Source organism: Monodelphis domestica, chromosome 7, assembly GCF_027887165.1.
Source record: "Monodelphis domestica isolate mMonDom1 chromosome 7, mMonDom1.pri, whole genome shotgun sequence".
Lineage (NCBI taxonomy): Eukaryota > Metazoa > Chordata > Mammalia > Didelphimorphia > Didelphidae > Monodelphis > Monodelphis domestica.
Window position 1 is genome coordinate 155,346,730 of NC_077233.1, and position 24,973 is coordinate 155,371,702.

Here is a 24,973-nt window from a genome sequence, read left to right on the forward strand (position 1 = left end):
CATAATTCTGACTTAGTCTGTCACTCTTAGAAGGTAGAAATGAAATAGGTTTGTTTTTCTTATGCCTAGATCATTTTTACTTCAATGGCAGTGTGATCCATATTTTTAAACTATTTTCCCATGTGATTTTAAAAATTGTTGCATGCTACTTTCATTGGGTTTCTTTTGAATTTTAAATAGCTATATTCTGCTATACTTTAAAATATTACTAGTTAAACAAAAAAGTATAATATTAAATTCTCATTTCATACATTCTCTATACAGGAATTGACAGAAGAAGGACTGCCTTTTCTCATACTTTTCCACATGAAAGAGGATACAGTGAGTTTAGATGTATTCCAAAATGAAGTAGCCCGGCAGTTAATAAGTGAAAAAGGTAGATTAACTAAAGTTTCTCTTGTACTTTTACTATTCTTTTCAAGTACACTTAAAAACATTTGGTGTGGTGGAACTTTTATGTGAAAATCTAGTGAACTTTAGAGATATAGCCAAGTCAGAATTTAGCATGAAAATAAAGGGAAACATTAACAGAGGGAATAAAAAGCAATTGTTCTCTTGAAAATTCAATTCAATTCAACAAACTTTTATTTAAAGATCTGTTATGTGAAACAGATTACCTCTCATGTTAGGTACTGGGCATACAAAGAAGAAAAACAATATAGCCTTCACTCTTTAGGATCTTGTATGCTAATAAGGGGGGAAGACATACACAAATAACTGTTTATGGGTTAGAAAATAATGATATGAACAGGATGGCTGAAATGGAAATGGTTTGAGAAAATCAAAGAAGAGAAGAAATCAGTTGAGGCAGGGAAATTATGAAAAAGGTGAGATCTGAACTGAGCTTTAAAGAAGAGGAAAAATTTTAGGTGTTGGGAGTGGGGTCCTGTTCCAGCCATTGGAGACATCCTTCACCAAAGAATAAAGGCAGGAAAGGCTAGAGGAAATCTAGTTTGGATGATACAAAGGGAGAAGTATTATTTTCTCTTAACTGAAAGAAAGCTGGTAAAATAATTTGAAGACAGATTATGTTGGGTTCTGAATGCCAGGCTAATCAATTTGTTTTTATATAGTAATATGGGGTTGGACTTTGATTTTGCTTTCAGTTGGTGTCATAGATCAAATGGCTGAAAGAAGCAGGAGACTTAGTAGGGAAAGTGATAAATTTAGCTTTAAATAACCCCTTTGTATTTCATTATTTTTTTATCAAAGCTCCCCATCATGTTGCTAATAACCATCTGATCAGCAAATAGAATATATTTTTGCACAAAAAGAGGTTGTCAAGTTATCATGGGTCTTTCAGAGTATCAGTAAGTCTATAGTTAGAAAAATATAGAGGCAAAGGAAGAAAACTTAGGATCGTGGTACAGTGATATATATATATATACATACATACTATATACTAATTTTATCCATATATGTGGTTATATACACACCATATACACTAATTGCCTAATGGGTTGAGTTGAATTGAATTGACTATCAGCTGGATTGGAATAGAGGAAATTTCTGATTGACTGATGATGGTAGGTTAGTGAAAGTTAGTCATGGTCTATGACACTGTCTGAATTATGACATTGGAATTTTATCCTTAGGTCAGTTAAGTAATCTACAGAGTAGATTATCAAACAGAAAATTGGACATGAACTGTAACCTTCCAATTATAATCTAATAATCAACATAATTTTGATGACATAAATTTCACTCTTAAAAACCTAATATTTTCTACTTTTAGTGGTATACAAAGGGAAACAGTCACAACTTTTTAATTTTTATAATTCTTGCATTACTTTAAATAACCCAGTATTATATTGATTTTTATATTCCAGTTTTACTTTTTCTTCAAATATGGTATTGGCCCAAATACATAATAATGGCTAACACATTAAATGCTTGAAGGTTTTCAAAGCACTTTACTTATATTATTTCATTTTATCCTCACAACAACTCTACTAGGTAGGTGTGGTCAGTATGACTGTTTTACCAATGATAGAAACTGAAGTAGTCAGAAATTAACTGATTTGCCCAGGATTATAAGCTAATAAGTGTCTGAGGCAAGATTCAAATTCAGGTTTTCCTAATTCAGAGTCCTATGTTCTATCCATTGCACCATACACTTTCTCCTGAATATGACTGAATATAGCTTATTATGTCATGTTTTACTTGCTTTCCTTGATGAGAGGCTCTGGTACTAAGTGACCTTAGTCCCAATTCAACTTTTCTTTAAACCTCTCAAATGTGCCTTTGAAATTATGGAGATTACCTGTTGGTATTTCTATTATAAGACTTTAGGGCAGCTTTGGATCAACTTGATAATCCCCACACATTTCTCCCCCTCTTAGAACCCAGTTTTCTCTGTGTATGTAGATATGTTTTTGAGTAATTTTGTGTAATTGTTTTTCATATCTCAGTTTGTTTTCTTTCAAGAGCTCCTATTTTAGACAGATAGCTTATATCTGAACTTGCATGTTAACTATTAACACTTTAGCAATATAATATCAAGTAATCTAATCTTTTCCAAACACTATTTTTTTAAGGTACAATAAACTTTTTACATGCTGATTGTGATAAATTTAGACACCCACTTCTGCATATACAGAAAACACCAGCAGATTGCCCTGTTATAGCCATTGACAGCTTCAGGCACATGTATGTTTTTCCAGACTTCACGGATTTGTCGTAAGTATCTATTTGAGATTTTCCCATTATTGATGGATATCGAAAGTGAACTTGAAATAATAGTGCATTTTTTCAGATAATTCTACATTGAAATAGTAATGTTTTGTTAATTTGATGGGAGAGAGTAGATAATTCTACCTTCTACCCAGTTGCATTGAATTTTACTTTTACATGATAGTTGCTCCTGAAAAATAATTTCTCATGCAGAAATATTACTCCAGTTGAGCATGACCACAGGGATAGTTCAGAAAATCCTTTTCCTGTGGAGTGGTTTGATGAGGATGCTGAGAGGACTCAAAACTTTGCTTTATGGGATTAGTTGAAAGAACTGGGGATGTTTGGCCCATGGTCAGGGATGTCTTAAAAGGTGACTTAGATGTACTGCTCTCATTGGACTCTTAGTTTTTCGGGGTTTTTTTTCTGATTCCAATTCTTTTATTTAAAAAAGTTTTTTAAGTAAAATGTGATCTAATTTATCTCATTTATCCTAAAGCTGGTTAATCTGTAAAGAAAATTAGAGCACAGGTTTTTTCCAAAGGTGAATGAATATAAGCTGGTTCAGTGTAAAACTTTGGTAAAGCTTAAAGCACTATGTGAATGCAAGCTGTTATTATAATTGATAAAGTAGCAGATTTGGAGTTAAAACTTGGGTTTTCTCATTTTCTGGCCATATGACCTAGTTCAAAGGTTTTTATACTTCCTGAACCCCAGTTTCCTTTTATGTAAAATTAGTATCTTCTTCAAAACTGCCTTAACTGTTACCAGTTGGAGAATAGAAAGCAAATATATCCACAATTCATATCTAATATGGGTTTTATAGGACATTTGCCATTTATAGGAATAGTTATGTAAAGCAATGAATGGGGAAACCTGCAAATAATATTAATAAGGGAGAAACTTAAAGGATGATAAAAAACCTAATAATATTTTTTTATATAGTTACTACAGTAGTAAAAAGTCATTAACTTTGTTAGTGTGAAGCTTTGTCTTTACTGGTTTACTTTAAGCTTTGTCTTTACTGGTTCCTTCTTCCTTCTTGAAGGTGTTGATGTAGTCTGAGCCAAAGGAAAAAAAAAATCAAAGAATCAATATATACTTTAGAAAGCTGATTTGATTTTGAGTAGCAAAAATGATAGGTAACAAACCTTTCTTTGATAAGAGGTGTGACAGGGCATGTTTCAGAAAGGGAGATTTTTAATACTCAGAAGTTGTTAGAGTTGGTAGCTGGATATATATATAGATAGGCAGATTGAATGGAGAAAAAATGGAAAGGTATATTAGCTTCTTTTCAGGATATTATTTTTTAATAATTTTAATAATATAATAAAAATGAATAATTTTTAATCAAGGTACAATAAACTATATTGAATATAAAATTTTCAGACTATAATAATATCACAGTGGTTGGGTGAGTGAACGTTTATATCTCATTTTAAAAACTGAATCTCAAATCCAGAAATCCTAAGGATTTCATTAATATCTCATTCTGCACCCTTAATTACCCACCTCTATTCAGTGGCAGCATTCATCATTGGTTCTCTGGAATCATGAATGGTTATTATATTAATCATATTTTGACAGTTTTCAAAGTTGTTTTTTTTATAGATTTGTCTTTGTATCAGTTCTCCTGATTTTACTCATTTCATTTTTCATCAGTTTATAAAATTTCTCAAAAAATTTTATTTGAAAAATATTGATGATCCAATATACATTACACATATTTTTGTTTTTGCTTACTCTTCATAAGATGATATAATTATTTCCATATCTTTTTGAAATAATTTCTTCCCTCATTTCTTATAGCACAATCATATGCTATAATATTAATTTATCACAGTTTATTCAAATATTCCTCGATTTTAATAGATCATTTTACCCTTTCTTGCCACCACAAAAAGAACTGTTATAAATGATCAGGATTTCTCTGTTGAGAACTATCTCTTTATAGTAAAAGACTATGTAAACTCAAAATAACTGTTTATAGAAATATAGACCTAAATAATTGGGAAAATATTAGTTATTCATGGATAGGATGAGCTAATATAATAAAAATGACAATAGTACTTAAATTTATTTACTTATTCAAAGCAAAACCAATCAACCCACCAAATGATTACTTTATAAAACTAGAAAAAATTAATAACATTCATATGGGAGAGAAAAAGGTCAAGAATCTTGAAATGCAGCAAAAAGAAAGGGGAACAAAGAGAGCTTAGCAGTGCCAGCTCTCAAACTCTATTCCAAAGCAGCAATTCACAGAACTATTTGGTATTTGTTTAAAAATAGATAAATTGATCAGTGGAACTGATTAGGTACATGACATTCAGAAGCAAGTGTATCTAATACATTAGTATTTGATAAATACAAAGATGCCAGCCACTGGAAAAAGTACTCATGTTGGGAAAACTAAATTAACACTGTCATACCCTATAACAAAAGATAAATTCCAAATGGATATATGGCCCATATATAAAAGATTATAATGTAAACAAATTAGAGGAGCATAGGGGGGAGGGGATATCTATCAGGTCTTTGGATAGGAAAAAAATTTATGACCAAATAAGGAATACAGAAGATCCCAGAGAAAAGAATGGATCATTCTGATGTACATCAAATTAATATATTTTTGTGCAAATAAATATAATAAAGCTAAGATTTAAAGGGAAATAATCTCATTTCCAAGATACATAAGGAATGAATTAAAATTTATAGAAAAAAAGAAGCATTACTTCAATTGATAAATGGTCTGAGGATATAAACAGACAGTTCTCAAGGTAGAAAGCTGGCTTATTTTAACCATTATAGAAACCCTAGGAGATGCTTTTCAGAGACAAGAACAAGATAATAGGTAGGTAGCAAATGAAAGGAATGCATAGGAATGTTTATACTATAGTCAGTCATACACAAAGCAACTTTAGCAGAAACAGTGCTTTCCAGTTCTCATTCCTGATTTCAGTGGGGTTTTTTATATTAAAGCAATCGGACTGATCTTTGCTGCTAACTGATATTTTGAAGCAGACAAAATAGTATTTCACATTTGTGTAGTACACTGGGGTTACAAAATGCTTTTATCTTATTTTATTCTTTGAAGGGGGATAGACCTTGATCATGAGAAATTCTGATTCTAACAGTTGTAAAAGGGTATAAAGACAGGCCTTAATTTAATAATTTTATTTGATCAGAAAGGAGTAGGAAATCAGCAGGTGGAGAAATGTGCTGCTCCATTTGATTTACTGTTCTATAGCCACCATGTGGACCCCCTAGCCACACTAACCACACTAACATGGAAGTCCAGCTGAAATCAACTTTTGCCTCAGTTTTTCAAACATTTCTCTGCCCACTGACTCTCACATGTCTTGCCTTCAGAACCAATAGTGTCCTCTCTATTTTGCCTGGGTAGTCCAGGGGTCAGTCCAGCCTGCCCCGTCTCCTGATCTCTTGACTCCTTTCTCTATTGCTGCCTTTTCTGACTGACTACAAGGGGCACCAAAGCTGCCATTCGCCTCAGTGATTCCTTCATACACAACTAAGAAGTATCCAAGGCCAGATTTGAACCCAGCACTTCCCATCTCTGGCTTTTAATCTACTGAGCCATCTAACTGTCCCCTTTCCTTTGTTTTGAGGCAATTTATTGTCTTTTTTTTTTTTAATTAAAAACCCTTACCTTCCGTCTTGGAGTCAACACTGTGTGTTGGCTCCAAGGCAGAAGAGTGGTAAGGGCTAGGCAATGGGGGTCAAGTGACTTGCCCAGGGTCACACAGCTGGGAAGTGTCTTGAGGCCAGATTTGAACCTAGGACCTCCCGTCTCTAGGGCTGGCTCTCAATCCACTGAGCTACCCAGCTGCCCCCTAATTTATTGTCTTTTTGTTGTATGTGTGGAAAGATTAGGGGGCAGGGGCCCGCAAGTGTCCTTTACTCTTCCATCTTAGTTCCCAATATGCAATTCAGTTTCATTGCATTTTAAAATTTCAGGGGCAAAGTTTTTGATTGATGTGGAAATGTTTGTTTTATTCTTATGCTGCTTTGACTGTTTATATTGCCCTAACCTTTTGACTTTGACTTTCAATTGCTGAATAAGGGAATCTAGAATTTCTGATGTATTTATGTATTTCAGATTCCTTTCTTCATGTTGCTTTTAGTTTGGCAACATGGGATTTAGCTTTTTTTTTTTTTTATGACTATCAAATAGATATTGATCGACTCTTCCATTAATTTTCTGTAGATCTTCAACAAATTTCTGAAATTGCTTTTCCACCATGGTGTTTGATGCCTGTCTTTAAGCCTGTTGCTTGTTAGCAACATTTTTTTCCTTCTGTGGTTTTTTTTACTATGGCAACAACTGCTACATTTCTTGCTGTATGTATGTCCTGAAATGTTTTTATACTTTCTGTCAAAATCTGCAGGAGAATACTTAATGGTTGTAACAGATGCTAGCTTTTTCAAATTACTCTGTTTTGGTACAAATTGGTCTGATAGTTGGATTCATGCTGTCAACTCAAAAAGAGTTTTTTTTTTTTAATTCGTCTAGGTAATCTGAGACTTTAATGGTATTTTTGTCATTTTTTTCATTATTATGTATAATTTCTAGAGTTTACATTAAGTGAAAGTTTTCAATGACTTTAGGGTCTTCAACTTTTCCCTCTTTAGAGTTAACTAATCTGTTTTATCTGATCTAGGCTTAGGGATGACAATCTTTTTAAATGGTTGGCCTATATTGGTCAGCAGTATATCATTTTATGTGCCTTGGAACTGAGGGTACTGTTGACAGAAAGCAATAATAGGACCAACTTGTAACTGGTGAGATCTCTTTCCACTTGTATTATGATATAGCATTGGCACATAATGAATGTATATCTTCAGTCCATTTCTTCTGTACTCATGGTTTGCCCACTTTAGTTGTCAGTGCCATATTCACTGAAGCATTTCCAGCAGATGGAGTATGGGTATTCCGATTTGTTCTGATAAAACTAAGCTTTTTTGTGGTACCAGAACATGAAGGAATGCACACACTTTTCTCTGTGAAGTTGGGCATTGTAACAGTTTCAGGAAGGTCCACCCTTCAATACTATAGAGCATTAAAAATGTAAATCCATTTTGGTAATATCATTTTTATTATATTGGTATGGTCTAAATATCAACACTGAATATTCCTCAGGTTCTTTAACTCTTTAAGGAGTGCTTTGTAATTGGGTCTCTAAAAGACTTTTGTATGCCTTAGGAGGTTCATCTCCATCTAGATATTTTATTCATTTTGTAATTATTTGGAATGGGATTTCCCTTTGTATTATTGCTTAATCCCTGGTATAAATCTCACTTGGTCATAATAAGTTCTATATATATAGTTATCAGATAAAATTTTGTTAATAATTTCTGAATCAACATTTTATTAAAAAATTTTTTTAAATTTCGATATTGTTCCTTCTTATAAATGAATAATCTTATAAAACCAAAACCCTAAAACATAAACCCAAGTAAACAAGTAAAAAATTATATGCTTTCATTTGCATTTCTACTCCAACAGTTCTTTCTCTGGAGGTGGATAGTATTCTTTGCCATAAGTCCCTTAGAATTGTCTTGGGTCATCGTATTAATAATCACTTGAAGTAAAAGAAATAAAAGAACAAAAGTAAAAGCCTGAGTAAAAGCCACGTGAGGGAAATTCTCCTCCCTGGCGCTCATCCCACCTCCACAAACCACAATCAAGGGAAAAGAGAGAGAGAGAGAGAGAGGGCAGCAGAGCTACACTCAAAATATAGCCTCCCTACAGTAGCACATAACATGAGAAAGAACATGGGAAGCTGGAATTTAGAATACCAGGGAGCAACTTCTAATTATACAGTCCTTCTGTGATTCCATTGAGAAAAAAGCATGTAGAAATCTCCCAGATTTGCATGCCCAGTTTCCCCAGTGAATCAGTACACATAACCAACTTATATCCCTAAAGATTTTTAACTAGAGGTACATACAATATTGCACTTTCTAAGGGGAAATTACAATAATTTGGGAATAAGAGGGAAATAAAAGAGAAAAAGAACAGAACTAATTATTTCTAGATGCATTGACAAAAAGCCAATAAGAGGGAAGTCCCCTTTGGCATAAGAGTTTACATTCAACCCCACAGAGTTCAGTTCACTACAGCCCAAAGTTTGTTCTGTCATCTTTTGGTGCAGTGTGTGGTTTCTGCAGGCATCTCCATGGCATCTTCTCCAGTTTCTTGATTCGGGGAGGTAGCAAGTTTCTTATCCTAAATTTACTCTCAAAAGTTTTTATAAATCTAGAATTTTATGACAATAATAAAATCTCCCCAAAGAGGCTGTTGATTAACACACGGATCACCCTCGGATACATGGCTGAATTATGAGGTATATAAATCAGTTGTTATAAGGAAGTTAAAAACATTAAAAAAAAACAAATAAAAGAAAAGAAAAACATCACAATTAAATAGTCTATAAAAATTCTGAGTAAGCAAGAATAAGCCTATAACAGGTCCTAGAATCAGGGCACAATAAAGTGATTTATGTCTCACAACCTGTAGGACCACTGCAGCAATATGCACTTACCCAGTCATCAGCCAGGACTACAGAAAACTGCCACACTATGAAAGAGAAAAAAAGGACTAGACTTTGAAGCAAAAGGGAAATAGCATTCCCTGGTCTAATTTTACCTTCACTTATAGGGATTGGGGAGCTGAAATGGCAGCCAAACTGAGGTACTTTGTCTGAATATGGCATAGGGAAATCCTGTGTCTGATGTGAAACAAAGGCTTCCTCAAACCCCAAAACAAGTCCTCTGTCTTGGCACAGATTCTCATCAATCCCATTGGAATTGATTGGTCTCCTTGACCTTGTGCTTCTTGGCACTATGTAATGGCTCTTTTGTGATCCCTTCTTCTGAAATCAGGCACAACTATTAGTCAAAATCCCATAATATTAAACATTCATTGGCAGATTTCCATAGTCTAAAGCTTGGGGGTACGCATTAATATTAGGGCTAATGCATATTGTAAACTTATTAGTGCAAAATCAAAAAACCATTAATATTGGTTGATTGTACAAGTACAAAAAATAAGAGAGGAAAGAAAATTCAAATATCCTATTGCGCATAAAAGGAAAAACAATAATAAAATTAAAAAATTAAAAATTCATAGTGCACATCCCATGAAACACTGTGTTAGCCAAGCAGAGGCACAATACAAAGGTTTCTCACTCAAAAATGAGATCTATTCCCTTTTTTACTTGGCCATGATGCACAGTGTGAATGTATATAATTTTTTTTTTACTAGGTAACAGCTTTATAAAAAACAGTAGTACAACAGCTAATGTACATTCAAAGAAGTACCAAAATCCCTCAAATCATAAGAACCCATTTAATGACAATAGCAAACAAATGAGCTATCATTAGGATTCACATGAGTCTCTATAGCCACTGAAATTCATGGATACTTGTCACAATTTCTCCAGATCTAGCCAATCTTTCAACTTTGGCTGAGATATTTCTAACAAAGTCTATTACTGCCGCCATCATTCTAAAATGTGGCTGGAGAACCCAGAAACAAAAAACAAAAACAAACAAACCTTTGTACTGCTGATGAAAACCTTTTGGGTCTAAAATGTCACCAAGAATATGGATCATTCTGGTGGAAGGGTAGAGTAAGCTGAAGAGTTACAAATTAAAAAAATAATGTGTCCAGGGGTACCTGAGCCCCTTGGGAACTCCTCCCTGCTCCCGGATCAGATTTTAACCTATCACGGGGTAACCGAACCCCTTGGGAAATTCTCCCTCCTCTGGTATATAACAGCTATAAAAGGCATGTCTTTATATGTCCCATGCATTGCAATGTGGAGGTGAGGAATATAATGATGAAAATCATTTCTGATGTCTCATCCATTACATTTTTATAAATGCAGAGGTGGGGAATAAAATAGTGCTATAGCACTTTGCTTCAGCCACTAAATGGATCCTTACCTCATGTTACAAACATCTCAAAGGCAGGAAAATGATCAGTCAGAGGTAGTGGTGCTACTGGATATTTGAAAATCACTTCTGAAGATCCCTTAAAATCAATTGAGATTTTTAGCTCATTAAATTCTCCAAAGGTTGTATACAGGTTGTAACCAGTTTGATGGAGTCCACTCATCCATCATCTGTGTGACAATTAACAGAGGCAAAAAGGAACAAAAGTCCTTTAAGGCAACATGTGACCTCAATGGATCTGGTGACAAACCCAGTATCCATAAGGACCTATGGTTTTGCCATGGAAAAGGGTTTGCCCAACTTGTTTATGGACTTTTATAATGGTATTTTCTCCAGTTCAGTCATGGGGGGAGGAGAGGTACAAATAAAGACAATGTAAAAGAACATATAGCTAATGGCCAAAACGTAGTGGCTGAAAATGATATAGTATAACAGAATATATTAAATTAGATTAATATGTAAAAAACAAAACAAAACAATTCTACTTATTAAATTGGTTGTAAATCTACTTCCTGTCTTTGGGTGGTGCTAGCCTAGTATGCACTGGCTAGGAGTAAAAGCCTATGTTTGGGAGAAGAGTTCCATCCCTTCCCCCCAGGGGTAAAGTCTCAGGTCCCATGATACCGCAATCCTCAACCCCACAGTCAGGAGCATGGAAGCCCCCTTGGGTTAGCCAGGCTGGGGTTGGGGTGGATAGCCAAAAATGTAAGATTAAAATTAATATCCAATAACTCCAACCATTATATTATAGAATTTATTAATAATCACTTGAAGTAAAAGAAATAAAAGAACAAAAGTAAAAGCCTGAGTAAAAGCCACGTGAGTGAAATTCTCCTACCTGGCATTCACCGCACCTCCACAAACCACAGGGGAAGGGGGGGGGGGAGCTACACTCAAACTATATCTTCCCTACTTAACATGTGAAAGAACATGGGAAGCTGGGATTTAGAGTCTTGGGGATCAAATTCTAATTATACACCATATAGTTTTCTATTTCTGTTTTATCTTTTCCTGGCTTAGGTATCAGGACTGTATTTATCTCATAAAAGGACTTTTGGCAGGGTTCATTCTTAATTTTTAAAGTATGGGCTATGGAGTATTCTTTAAAAGTTTGATAGAATTCTCCCTTGAATCTATCCAATCAAGGGGATTTTTTCTGTGGTAGTACCTTTAGAGCTATATCTTTTTCTTTTTCTTAGATCTCTACCAGGTTTTCTGGTAGCTTGGGTGTTTCATAGTTTTTGAAAGTATTCATTTCCTTGTGTGATAATTGAAATCACCTTAAAAGACTGATATATACTAATTTAAGGTCGCCACGGAATTCAGCTATGTAATTCCTAAATGAAATACTCAAGTCGGCTGCCAATTTTTTTTATGGTGTTTTAATTACAAACAGGAGGAAGAAAGTATTAGAGGGAGAGAGAGAGAGGAAAACAGGAGAGAAGGAAAGAGGGCTTAAAATACTCACTCTGCTCAGGCTGAGCCAAAGTGGGTCCAAGGCTCTGGATAGCCAAGCCAAGGAATGAGATCAGTCCCTATCACTCACATGACCAAACTGGAGAAAACAGTCCGTGGGCTCCTCCAACTCCAAGAACCAGTCTCCAACTGACTCTCTTCCTCCTCACAGGAAGTCACGAGAACTCCTGAGGCTGTCCTCTACTTCACTTCCTGTGTCTCACATGTGCCAATAGTGGCTCTAGCTTGACCTAGGACCGCTCAGAGGTCTGCCCTTTTTGCACATGTCTGTTGAAGGCCATATTCTCAAATAATTAAATCTTGAGTTTTGCTGCAGCCCTTCCTAATCTTGTTACCCTGAGTAGGGTGGAGATTGTGGTTTCCAAGACCTGATTCTGTTATTCCAAGTATCTCTATTGTTATTGATCAGGAAATAGCTAAATCCCATCTTCTAAAGAATGGTCTGAATAGGGTTGAGTAGTTTTGAAATTCACACTTGGCAATCTCAATTTTGTTCATATTACAGTGTATAATATATTCTGATTATCTTTATTCCTTCTGGTTTTGCTATAATTTCCTCTTGCTCATTGCTATTTTATTGATTTGATTTTCTGCTCTATTTTTAATCAGATAAGAAAAGGGTTTATCAATTTTATTAGGCTTTTCAAAAAACCTACTTTTAGTTTTATTACATTCTAGGAAATGTTTCCAGTTTATCTATTTCTTTTCTAATTTCTAATGTCTTCCTCTGCACTTATTTTAGGCTTGTTTATTTGTTGATTCTCTAATTTTATTTGCATATTTATAATCTTATTCTATTTTGTTAATATGCATTATAAGGATATGATTTTCCCCTGAAGACTGTTTTAGCTGCATTTAAAATTTTTGATATTTCATCATCATTATTTTCTTTTACATAATTAACATTTTTATATTTTGTTCTTTAGCCCACTCATTATTTAAGATTGCGTCATTAAGTCTCCCACTTGGGTCTGTCTCTTTTGTTTGTTGTCCCCGAACTAGTATGCATTGGTTACTTTTGCTTTTTTACATTTGCTTGCAAAATCTGTTATCTTAGTATATAGTTTTTGTAAAAGTTCCATGTGATAACAGAGAAATATGTATATTCTTTTGCTGTCCTATTTAGAAGATAACCATAAATCTTTTTAGTTCTGGTTTCTATCAAAATCTGTTAAGTTCCATGTTTTCCTTTTTGTTTATCTTTCTGTTAGACTTAACCAAAACTGATAGAGGGATAGTGAATCTTTTGACAGTATTGTGAGACTTTATCTTCTTGAAGTTTAAATGTTTCCTCTATGAATTTGGATGCTAAGGTGTTTGAGGTGTATGACCAATATTGGTGTGTTGTCTGTGGTTCCTTTCAGCCTAATAGGATTTTTTTGCTTATCTCTTTATTTTTTGAATATTTGTTTTTTCTTTGTCCTAAAGCTCTATGGCAACTACTACTTTTTTTGATTAGCTTGATTCATAGTAAAACTTTTTCCCATGCCTTCAGTTTTAGTTTGTATATATGGGTTTTTTAAAATGTGCTTTTGTAAGCAACAGATTGCAGGTTTTTCTTATCTTGTCGCTCATTTTCATTTTATTGGATTGCTTACTTCATTGAAATTTAAAGTTATACGGGTTAAGTTTATATTTTCTTCCATCTATCTCCAAAATTATTTTTTAAGTTATTTTTTCCCCTCTTGTACTGTAAACAATAGTATTATGTTACATTAGTTACTTTAATCTTTGTTTTAAGGTGACTCTGTTCCCACTGGTTCTCTTCTTAATCTTGATTCCCTCTTCTCATTTGTTACCCCTTTCCCTTTAGGGTTTTTATTAGTCCTGTCTTCTGCTTTTTATCAGGTCATGAATTTGTTTTTGTTGTTAATTCAGTTTCATTCTTGACCAACCCTTCATGATCCCTTTTGGGGTTTTCTTGGCAAAGATGCAGAAGTTATTTGCTATTTCTTTCTCTAGCTAATTTTTACAGATAAGTAAACTGAGGCAAAAACACAGGGTGATTTGTCCAGGGTCACAAAGCTAAGAAGCATCTGAAGCCAGATTTGAACTCAGGAAGATAAATCTGTGTGTCTCCAGGTCTAGTACTCTATCCACTGCACCATCTAGCTGCCCTTATTTCTATATGTTTCTACCTCCTCTTTTTCCTCTCTATCAGGTACATTCCCTCTTCAGCTAGTCTTGTTCATTAAGTTTTCAAATTTCACTTTTGTGCACTTTTCAAAAAAAGGATTTCTTTCACTTTCTTCATTATCATTCTTCCCATTATCTGATTCTGGCCCCCATAACCATCTGGCCCCTCTCATTTCTCTATATTTCTTATCCAATCAAAGCTTCCAAAATACCATTCTAGGGTCTGCCCTCTATGTGATTTCTGTCACTTACTTTGTGGATTCCCCCTTTTCTATTGTGCCTCTTTCAGAATAGTGTCAGTTATTGCAGGTATCACAGAGGATATTGCCCCATGGTAAAGCCCCTATCTCCATGCTGATTTATACCCTCTCTGGTCTCTCTTCATTTGTATGAAAATCTCCTCTTTGGGTCCATGCTCATCTATTTCTCCAGATACCATCTGCCTCCATGTGTTCCAACTCCTTTTGCCTCTCAAGACAAGTAGACTTTTGAAGCTCCAAAACTCCTACGTATTTCCTAGAGTAAATCCCCAACTCCATTCATCTATAGGAACATTCGAACCTCCAAAGTAACTGTGCCTCCTTTCTTTGCTCTCTTTTTCAATCTTTTCCCCTTGCTCCTCACCCACTCCCCTATAAGCTCTTCTCTTTTCTGAGACCACAAAGGTCACCTTCACTTTGTTGCTAGCCTTGATTTGATCCTAGCATTTCACTTACTCATCTTTATCCACTTCTCTCCCCCTGCCCCTTTCATGTACCCTCTCATATTGTAAGAATATTCTCACAGAATTCCCCTATTGCCAGCTTCTGTCTACCTTTTCACTGTTGCTGCTCTCGAGATTTCTGCCTTCTTCCCTAAGGTCTCCTTGTGTACACTTAAAGAGAAGTCTCTTACTGTTCTTTCTGTTGTCATCTTGTTGCTTTTGCTCTCTGCATCTGTTCATTTCTCCTGCATTTCCATAGTTTGGATGTTTGAGATGCAAATAACCTCTATAGTTCTCAAACTCTTCATTATTGAACATTTAATTTTTGTGCTATATGGTTAGGTCTAGATTCTCTAATTTCTCTAACTCTTTGGAACACATTCTATTCCCTCCTCCTTTTCTAGTGAATACAGAGTAGTCTTGGATGTTTGAATGGCCTTTTCCTTTGTATTTTTAGCTTTGTCCCCACCCCCACCCCACCCACACACACACCCTTGGAGGCTAACTGTGAATTCTTTCATTTGGAATTTAAAGATCTGTATAGTTCTTTTCTATTATTTCCTTAATTGTGGTGTTACAGGTGTTCTTCTAGCAGACCCATGATCTTTAGGTTATCCTTATGCATGCGATCTGACAAATCTCTATATTTTTTTGTTTCATAGTGAGCATATTTTCTTAATCTTCTAGTCTTTTGCTCTTCTTTTTCTCTGCTGTCTTTCAGTTTTTTATATTTGCATTCCTATTGTTCTTGGTTTTGTTTCTTTGTTAAGGTGTGCCACTGAAATTTCAAGTTTTCCTGTTCTCATTACTTTTGCTGTGCAGGACAAATTCTACTCTTATAATATCATTTCTCTTGTAAGCCTCTCAGGAATAGCATATTGTAGTTCTGTGTTCTCTTCAACTTCCACAGGGTTCTCGGTTTTGTCAAGTATTGGATCATCTTCCTTTGTTTTTTTAAATTAAAGAAATTATAACAAACTTTTATTTTTTTCACATTATATGTCAATATAATTTTAAAATATTTGTTTTCTGAGATTTTGCAGTCTATATTCTCCCTTTGTCTCCCACCTCTCCTCCATCTCTAAGAAGGCAGGTTATATATAGGTTGTATGTATATTTCCATGTTGGTCATGTAAAAGAAGATGCATATTGCTTACACTAGAGAAAATTTCACAGAGGGAATAAAGAATGATATACTTCAATTTACATTTGGACTCTTCCTTCTGTGGTAGTGGATAGCTTTTTTTTTGTCATAAGTCTCCAAGAGTTGTCCTGGATCCTTGCCTTGTTGATAATAGTTAAGTCATTCACAGTTGACCATCATACATTATTGTTGTTACTGTGTACAATCGTCTCCCAGTTCTGCTTATCTTACTTTGCATCTAGAAGGTTTTTTACTTCCAATTTTCTGCTTTCCCTCTAATCTTGGCAACATTTGTTTTATTTGTATAAAACCTTTTCAATTTAATGCATTTAGAATTGTCCATTTTATATTTCATGATGTTCTCCATCTTGTAATAGAAGGATTGGGAGGGGAATGGGGAAATAGAAGGGGAGGGAGGGAGAGAGACAGAGAGAGAGACTTTCTTTTTATGTCTTGATCTAACTTTAATGAATGGTGTAACATGTTGGTCTATACCTCGTTTCTACCAAACTACTTTCCAGTTATCCCAGAAATTTTTGTCAAATAGTGATTTCTTATCTCCAAAACCTGTATCTTTGCTTTTGGCCAAATAAAAGGTTACACTAGTCTTTTACTGCTGTTTTGTTCCACTGATCTACCTTTCTCATTCTTGGCCAGTACAAGATAGTTTTGATTATTACTGCTTTATACAGTTTAAAATCTGGTACTGGTAGACCTCCTTTTATGTTTTTTAAAAATTAATTATTTTGAAATTCTTGATCTTTTCTTCCAAATTAATTTTTTTATTTTTTATAACTCAATAAAATATTTTTTTTTGTGATTTAATGGGGGTGGCTTTGAATAAATAGATTAGGTAGGATTGTCATATTAATTAGATTGTCTCTGCCTGTCCATGAACAATTAATATTTCCCCAATTACTTAGATCTGACTTTATTCATGTAAAAAGTGTTTTATAATTGTTTCCATGTTCAGTTTCTGGGTTTACCTTGACAGATTTTTTTTTTAATATCTATGGTTATTTTCAATGGAATATTTCTTTTTAGCTCTTCTTACAGGGCTTTCTTTAGTAATATATAAAAATGCTAATGATTTATGTGGGTTTATTTTCTATCCTGCTACTTAGGTAAAATTATTAGTAGTTTCTACAAAGCTTTTAGTTGAATCTCTAGGATTTTCCACATATATTGTCTGCAGACAGAGATAGTTTTATTACTTCTTTGCCCATTCTTATTCCTTCAGTTTCTTTTTCTTCTCTTTGTGCAATTGCAAACATTTCTAATACTATGTTAAATGATATTAGTGATAATGGGCATCCTCGTTTCACTCCTGATTTTATTAGGAAAGCAGCTTTTAGCTTCTCCCCATTACAGAGAATACTTGCTGATAGTTTTAGGTTGACTTTTGTGTCATTTTAAGAGAGAATCAGTTATACTTATGCTTTTTAATGGTTTTTATTTTAGTAGAAATGAGTATTGTATTTTGTCAAAGACTTTTTCTGCATCTAATGATATAATCATATGGTTTTTATCAAACTCATTTACTAGATCTGAAGGTCATGTTTCCTTCTGCTGTTAACAGTTTTCCCTTTTGATTTATATAGTTATGTTCAAGGTCTCTGTGAGTTCTTTTTCTAGCAATTTTTAGTACTTTCAGACTCTTGTGTCCTCCCCACCCCCCATGATTTTTCTTATTGCTTACTTCTTACTCTCTGTAATACAAACTGTCCTTTTTTCTGTTCCTCGCATACAACACTCTACCCCATCTCTTTTCCTTCACAGTGGTTATCCCTGTTGCCTGGAATGCATTCCCTTATTATTACTTTACCTTCTTCCTTCAAGGTTCAGCTCTGGGTCCCCCAGCCCTGATAGGTAAACTTTTGCCTTATCTTATTGGGATAGTGGCCTCTTTGCCGTTTTCTGACCATCTATTTAACATCCTATCTTCTTTCTGATCTCTTTCTCATCTCCTCCCTCTACCACCTTAAGCCCCCACCTATGCTTCCCCTCACCTTGACCTTGGGACTCAAGTCAGTTGTTCTCAAGCCACCTCTTTCCAAAATCTTTCTGTGTTGGCTTCTTCCTTTAGAATGTTAGGCCTGCTGTTCCTTTTACCTTCTATATGAAGCATTTTCTGATTCCCCTAAACTTGTCAGGGTGGCAAGAATTTTTTAAGTGCATATCATGTGCCAAGCACTAAGCACAGGGAATATAAAAACAAGAAGAATCCCCAAACACCTGCATGGGCTTAGTAGTGGATCTAAGCCCTTAGCATACACATAATCCAAACATAGTTTCTTGTAGGACAAGAATGGCTTAGAGAGTATAAATAATTTGCAAAAGTCTTTCTTTAACAAACTCATCATACTGTGGAGGTAGTCCTACATCCTTGAGGGGTTGTGGCCATTGGAACAAAAGTTCCAATGAGTATGACCAGGCTGGAAAGACTTGTTTTGGAAAGAGTATGGTCCTGGCAACAGATTGTATCTCTGCCTAAGGACCGATCTGGCAAAATATGGCCCTGGTAATATATGCTAACTGAGAGCAGTTAAAGCAGTCAAATTAAAGGCTGATAGGAACATAGAGAAACAGAACTAATATTACATTACTAGAACAGCTGTGAATTTTTTTTTAAAAACAAGATGGCAATATGAATTAACAGCTATAAATTTGTTCATGCTCGTTGACCTAGAGATCCCATTGCTAGAGTTAGGCCCTAAGGGTACTATTGAGAGGGTAAAAAAGCTGTACATGTATGAAAATATTCATGGAAACTTTTAAATGACAAAATAACTGGAAATAACACGAATGCAATGAATGGGAGAAATGGCTTGAATAGATTGTGATATTTGATTGTAATGGATTGCATGATGTTATTGAAATGATAGATACTGGAAGTATAAAAAAAGGGAATTATCTGAAGAGATGAAAAGAGAAGAAAAAATAAGAATAATACATACCATAATTACATTTTAAAAATAACAGCCATAAATAAGAGAAAAAATGTCCAAGTAAAACAAATCCAAAGAGAACTCAAAAGCAGAAAATGTTTTTATAAGCATGCATATATAATTGACATGTTTTTAAACAAATTGTAAATAATGTGGTAGGCTATGGTATTGCATTTGTTAGGTTAAATTTTTTTTGGTGGTGTGGTTACCAATTATATAATAATTTTTTTAATTGAAAAAAGAACTAAGCCATTAAACAAAAAAACAAACTAATAAATAAACAAATAAATGAGCAAATAAATAAATAAAAAACAAGCAGAAAGTAAGACAGTTCCTATTCTCTAGGAGCTTATACTCTCATGGAAGGAGATAATACATAAAAGGAAGAAAGGATCTGGGTATTTCTGGGAAGGCAAGTAGAAATAAAATCACCTAGACAGAGGCATTAGAGTAAAAGTCCTGTTTAATATCAGAAGTGGTGCCTAGAAAGGAGTGAAGATATAATTGAACTCTTCCTTAAAAAGGAGTTTTGGGGAAGAACCAGCCAAGTTGAGGGCAAGGCCTCAGAGATGATAGAGGTAGTACTTTCAATGTAAAAAGTAGCCCAGAAGTGGAGTGAGCTTCCAGGGTATATTCTGTACCAGGATAGACAGAGTCCTTGGAGGGTCCTATGCAGTGTGGAGAGAATTATTAATTATTAATACCCATCTTCCTAATTACCTTACATTTAACTACTTTGTATTTATTTCTTTTATTTATTCTCTTTGTATTTAATTCTGTATATGTATTTTTATGTACTTGCCTCTTCATTCTATCCTTTTTAGAATGTAAGTTCTTGGTAAATTGAGATTGTTTCACTTTGTATCCTGAAGGCTTATTCCAGTGCCTTGCACAAATAGTAGGTGCTTAATAAGCGTTTGTTGATTGATTTGGTCAACCTTTATCATTGTTTTACAAGTCTTGTTTATTCCAAAAGCATTTTGATATATTTTTAACTGGTTTGTCATGTGCTCTGTTATTCAGCTTCTTCCTTCTTTTTGGAAGGAAGAATAAAGATTTTTATAGCTACCTTGGGGCTAATGAGCCCTGTATTTTATTAGTTGTAATTTTACAGTTTTTTGTTTAATAACCTTTTGGACTATTTCATCTGTTTTACCATTCCAAAAGTATTTATTAAGCATGGTATTGCATAAGTGTTAAGTGCCTTAAAGTGTTTCTAATTATTAAGTCTTGACTTTGGTATTATGCTGATCTAACAGATTCAATCTTAACTTTTTTCCTGTTAGCTTTTTTCTAAACGTGACTTACCTGAAGTTTTTTAAAGTGTTGCCCTTATCCATCAACTTAACTTTAATTTTAGATCCAAGCACAAAAACCTTTAAATTTCATTCTTTCTTGGTACATGTTTCAAATTTAATATTTCTCAATTACAGATTATATTTTGATATTATTGGGAGGTTCTCATAGGATGAAATAACTATTGAATGTACTTTTTAATGGAACCATATAATGTTATACCATTCATGTATAAGTCTTTTTGCTGGTACTCTATTTAAGTTTTTTAAGGGTTAAATAGTGGTTTTGACAAAATAAGAGAGCAACTTTTAATAATTTAAGTTTAAAGAGAATATAGTAAAGTTGTAAATTAATATTTATCCCTTCCTTTAAGCCAGAGAAGAGAAAACTTCTAGCAGCTTTTAACAATTAACAATTTAATTTAAATAGAGATAGTAAAGGAGGGAAAAATAGAGAGATTACTAATGTCATATGCTATAAATATGCTTAAAATTCATAATGCTACCTAAAAAATTCTAAAAACCCTACTCTGTCTTCAAGGACAATGCTTCCGCCTGGCACACCAGGCCTACTCTACTCTATCTATAAATTATTCACTAACTACCTATCTACACTAATAAATAAACAGCCACCACCCACTACCTCCTTAAATAAGTTTTATCCTTCAACTGCCAGTGTTTAACTGTGAGTCACTCCTTGCCTCAGGAACAGACTCCTGCTCCCTCTAGGTCCTAAAGAGGCAAAAGCCCTTTAGAGACTAAAGCCAAAAGCCCCTTCAGTAAGATCAGACCCACCTTTATGTAAATGCCAACCCACACTACCAGCAACCAACCCCCAAGGACCAATTAACACCCAACAGCCACCTTCTCCACAACTCCCAGTCCTAACTCTTCGCAACTGACTCCCCAACTGTCACCAACTGCCTCTCCGGTCAGCAACTGAAAGCCTGCAACTGATGCTAGCTCAGCAGGAGGCTCCCCAGTTCCTACTTCCTGTCACTGTGGGCTAGTTAATCCCTATACAACTCTATGGTAAGAGGACCTTCAGGTCCACCATTAAAAGAAATTTAATTTACAGGAGATTAGTCAGTAGTTTTCATTCTTTATTTCTGGTCTGCCTGGCTTTGGGATCAGTGCCATATTTGTGTCATAAAAGGAGTTTGGTAAAATCCCTTTGTTTATTTTGTCAAATAGTTTGTATAGTACTGGGATTAGTTGTTCTTTAAATGTTTGATAGAATTGACTTGTGAATCCATCTGGCCCTGGGGATTCTTTCTTAGGGAGTTCCTGGATGGCTTGTTCAATTTCTTTTTCTGAGATGGAATTGTTTAAGTATTCTATTTCCTCTTTTGTTAATCTAGGCAATTTATATTTTTGTAAATATTTTGCTTAGATTGTCATATTTATTTCCATGTAATTGGGCAAAATAGTTTTGCCTTCTGTCTTGGAATCAATATTTTGTATTGGTTCCAAGGTAGAAGAGTAGTAAGGGCTAGGCAATGAGGGTCAAGTGATTTGCCCAGGGTCACACAGCTAGGAAGTATCTGTGCCAGATTTGTACCTAGGACCTCCCTTCTCTAGGCCTGGTTCTCAATCCACTGAGCCACATAGCCACCCCAGTCCAATAATTCTTAAATTGTCTCTCCTGGATCTATTTTCTATGTCTGTTGTTTTATCAATGAGGTGTTTCATATTTTCCTCATTTTTTTCATTCTTTTTTATTTTATTTTATAGAGTCTTGCTGCCTTGTGAAGTCATTTGCTTCTAGTTGTTGGATTCTAAATTTTAAAGACTGAGTTTCATTCCTGGCTTTTTTGATCATCCTTTTCCTTTTGAACTGTTTTTCTTTGTAGGTCATCTTTCATTTTTTTGCCTTGTTTTCAAGTTGGTCAATTCTGGCTTTCAAGACACTGTTTTTTTATTTTAGTTCATGTACCTCTGTTTCCAGATGACCTATTTTGCTTTTAAAATCATTTTCCCAATTGTCTTCAGCCTCTATGTGTTTTGAGTTCTTTCAAAGCCTATGTCCAGTTTGCTGGAGTTCCTGTGTTTTTGCTTGGTTGTTTCCTTGGTCCTCCTCAGTTCCATTTGTTCTTTTTTCATTACCTGGTTAGAAGCTGTTGATTGTAATTTCTTTTTTCTTTTTCTGTTATTTACTCATATTTTTTCCTCCCCCTCTCTCCTCATTGACTGTATTATTGCTCCTCTGTTTATTTGTTGGATCTGTGGGTTTGAGCTATTCTTTCCTGAAGGGGCTTCTTCTCTGCTCTGCTGATTAACTGGATTAGGCAGATGGAGCTGACCTATTGTATTAATGAGCCCTGAGGCCAGATCTTCCCCAACTGCCAATAGAAGCTAACAGGTGAAGGTGAAGGGGGGGGAGCCCATGTTCTTCTCTCTATTTCTTTCTGCCAGCCACCTACCTGCCAGCTGCCAGGTTAGAACCCTGAGCTTTCTGTGGTGGTACCAAGTTATTCTGTCCCAGTTGCAGCCTTTGCCCCAGGATCCCAGTTAGCCAGATTCTTACCATGGGTCTTAGCGTAGAATATGGGGGAGGGGTTTTAGAGATTCAGGTTCCCTGAAGACTTCTTATCTGCACTATTGAAAGGCAGAATTAAGCCATCTGAGCTGATCTGCAGAGCTGGATGTGTCCTGAGATCAAAACTTCCAGAGGCAGAGGCCCAAGATGGAGGAGTGCTAACTGGAGGTTGCATCCAGGCTGCCCTCTTCTCTGCCCCTCTCCTCCAGCTGCCTCCCTGCCAGCTGTGGTCAGAGCCATGAGCCTTGTGTAGCTATGGTAGCAAGGCACTCCCTCTGGGCTGGAGGCCCAGCAACTATCCTAATCTCAGCACAGTAGGTGGGGGCAGGGTCCTGGGACCTTCCTTCTTTCTTTTCCTTAAACCCAAAAATTCAGTCTTCTCTGTATCCCTTTTAAGTTGAATCAAATAAGAGGGTCCCCTGGCTTTGCCCTGTTGTATTTGGTTTCATGTTCCCCTCAAAGTACTTTGTTTTTGATTGGTGTGGAAAGGTTTTTACAGAGACTTTGTATGTTTCTAAGCTGCCATCTTGACTCTACCTCCAGTATGATTCCCTCTCTGACTTTAAAGCCATGCCCCAAAGTGATGATCATATTCAAGAGCAAGGATAATGGTTTTTGCTAGATATAACTATATTGGGTTTAAATTGTCTCCCTAGAAAAGGCCATGTTTGATATCAATTGTTGTTGACATTACTGTGTCAGTGACACATTTTAAATAGAGAAGAGTTTTTTATGTGTACATTAACTACTCTGACATCTTCACTCTATTTTAATCTCTTTTATGTATTTGAAGCATGTGACTTTGTTTCTTTAATTTCTATGGCCAAAAAACAAACAAACCTGTTATCACCAAGTGGTTTGCTTCCTAGTGATTAACATGATTGGAAAACATGGTCCTTGGAAAACAACCTGTTTGTTGCCAGGGTCATACTGGAAGCCCTTCCAGGGTGGTGGGCTAGAATTATATTACAAAAGTGTATCCTTCAAGAACACAAGACCACCTCTATCTCATAGTGACTTATCAGGCCAAATTGCTTTCAGGAAATTATGAGACTATTTTAATGGGCTTAAACTATCTTCCTGAGAAAAATGTTCCATTTTATGTCAGTAGTTGTTGACCTATACTTCCTTTGAACTACCATAAAGCAAAGGTTCATATTTTTAATAAAAAACATTCTTCTGGTGTTATAATTTGGCAATAAGACATGGAAATGCATATTTTCAAAGGTTTTAAAATGCAAATTACAGATTTTAATAGAGGGGCACATAGTAGCTATGAGTAAATAAAGCATATAACCATACCCATACCCCCACACACCCATATATATATATATACACACACACACACACACACACATATACATATAACTAAAGAAGTACATGAATAAAAGATGTCATCAAGGAATAGTATAATAGAAAATAGAAAAATGGGTTGGTGATGTGGCACAAGCAAGTGATCATAGTTAGAGAGGACACCTATAGTTCTCCATTGGTTTTCTTACAGTTTCACAATAAAATGAGGAAGCTTTCCATTACATTTAGTAAACCTCATTCTGTGGCATAGTTATAGAGGATATACATGCCTCATACAAGATGGTTGACTTGGATAGGTTCTAATTTCAATTGTTAGAGGTATAAGAGAGAAATCAGATCCAGCATGGAAAAAGAGTGGGGGAAGGGCAAAGAAGATGGAGAATTCCAGGAAGGAACACAGATTCCCCCTCTTGGGTTGCTCTTTTTCCATGCTGGATCTGATTTCTCTCTTACAGAGGGAAACTTCCAAATTTATGAAATCACAAATCTATTTGATTTGAGTAACTGAGCAGTACAGGAGTATATCATGAGTGTGGAATTGAGTCAGATGCTTTGTGATAATTTAGGCATTATAAATGTTATGGTGCTTTTGAGGGAGTTCTTTAATGATTCAATAATTAGCTGGTCTTTATGGTCCTTGGCCTTTTTGCTCCTCGGTCAATATGTTATTTTCTTTTAAGTGTTTTTAGATTTGTTTTTACAACACAAGTTGTGGCACAGCTGTGAAAGTACATAATATATTATTGTTTAGGGGGGCCATTCCCA

General features: G+C 35.0%; 1 protein-coding gene across 1 annotated transcript in view; it reads left to right on the plus strand.

Moving 5' to 3' along the window:
• Positions 1-24,973, plus strand: part of ERP44 (endoplasmic reticulum protein 44) — a 122,577-nt gene that overhangs the window by 90,444 nt on the left and 7,160 nt on the right. Inside the window, exons 9-10 of the mRNA XM_007498991.3 lie at positions 265-376; positions 2,538-2,679. Coding sequence (XP_007499053.1) covers positions 265-376; positions 2,538-2,679 — 254 coding nt within the window. The remainder of the gene's footprint in view (positions 1-264; positions 377-2,537; positions 2,680-24,973) is intronic.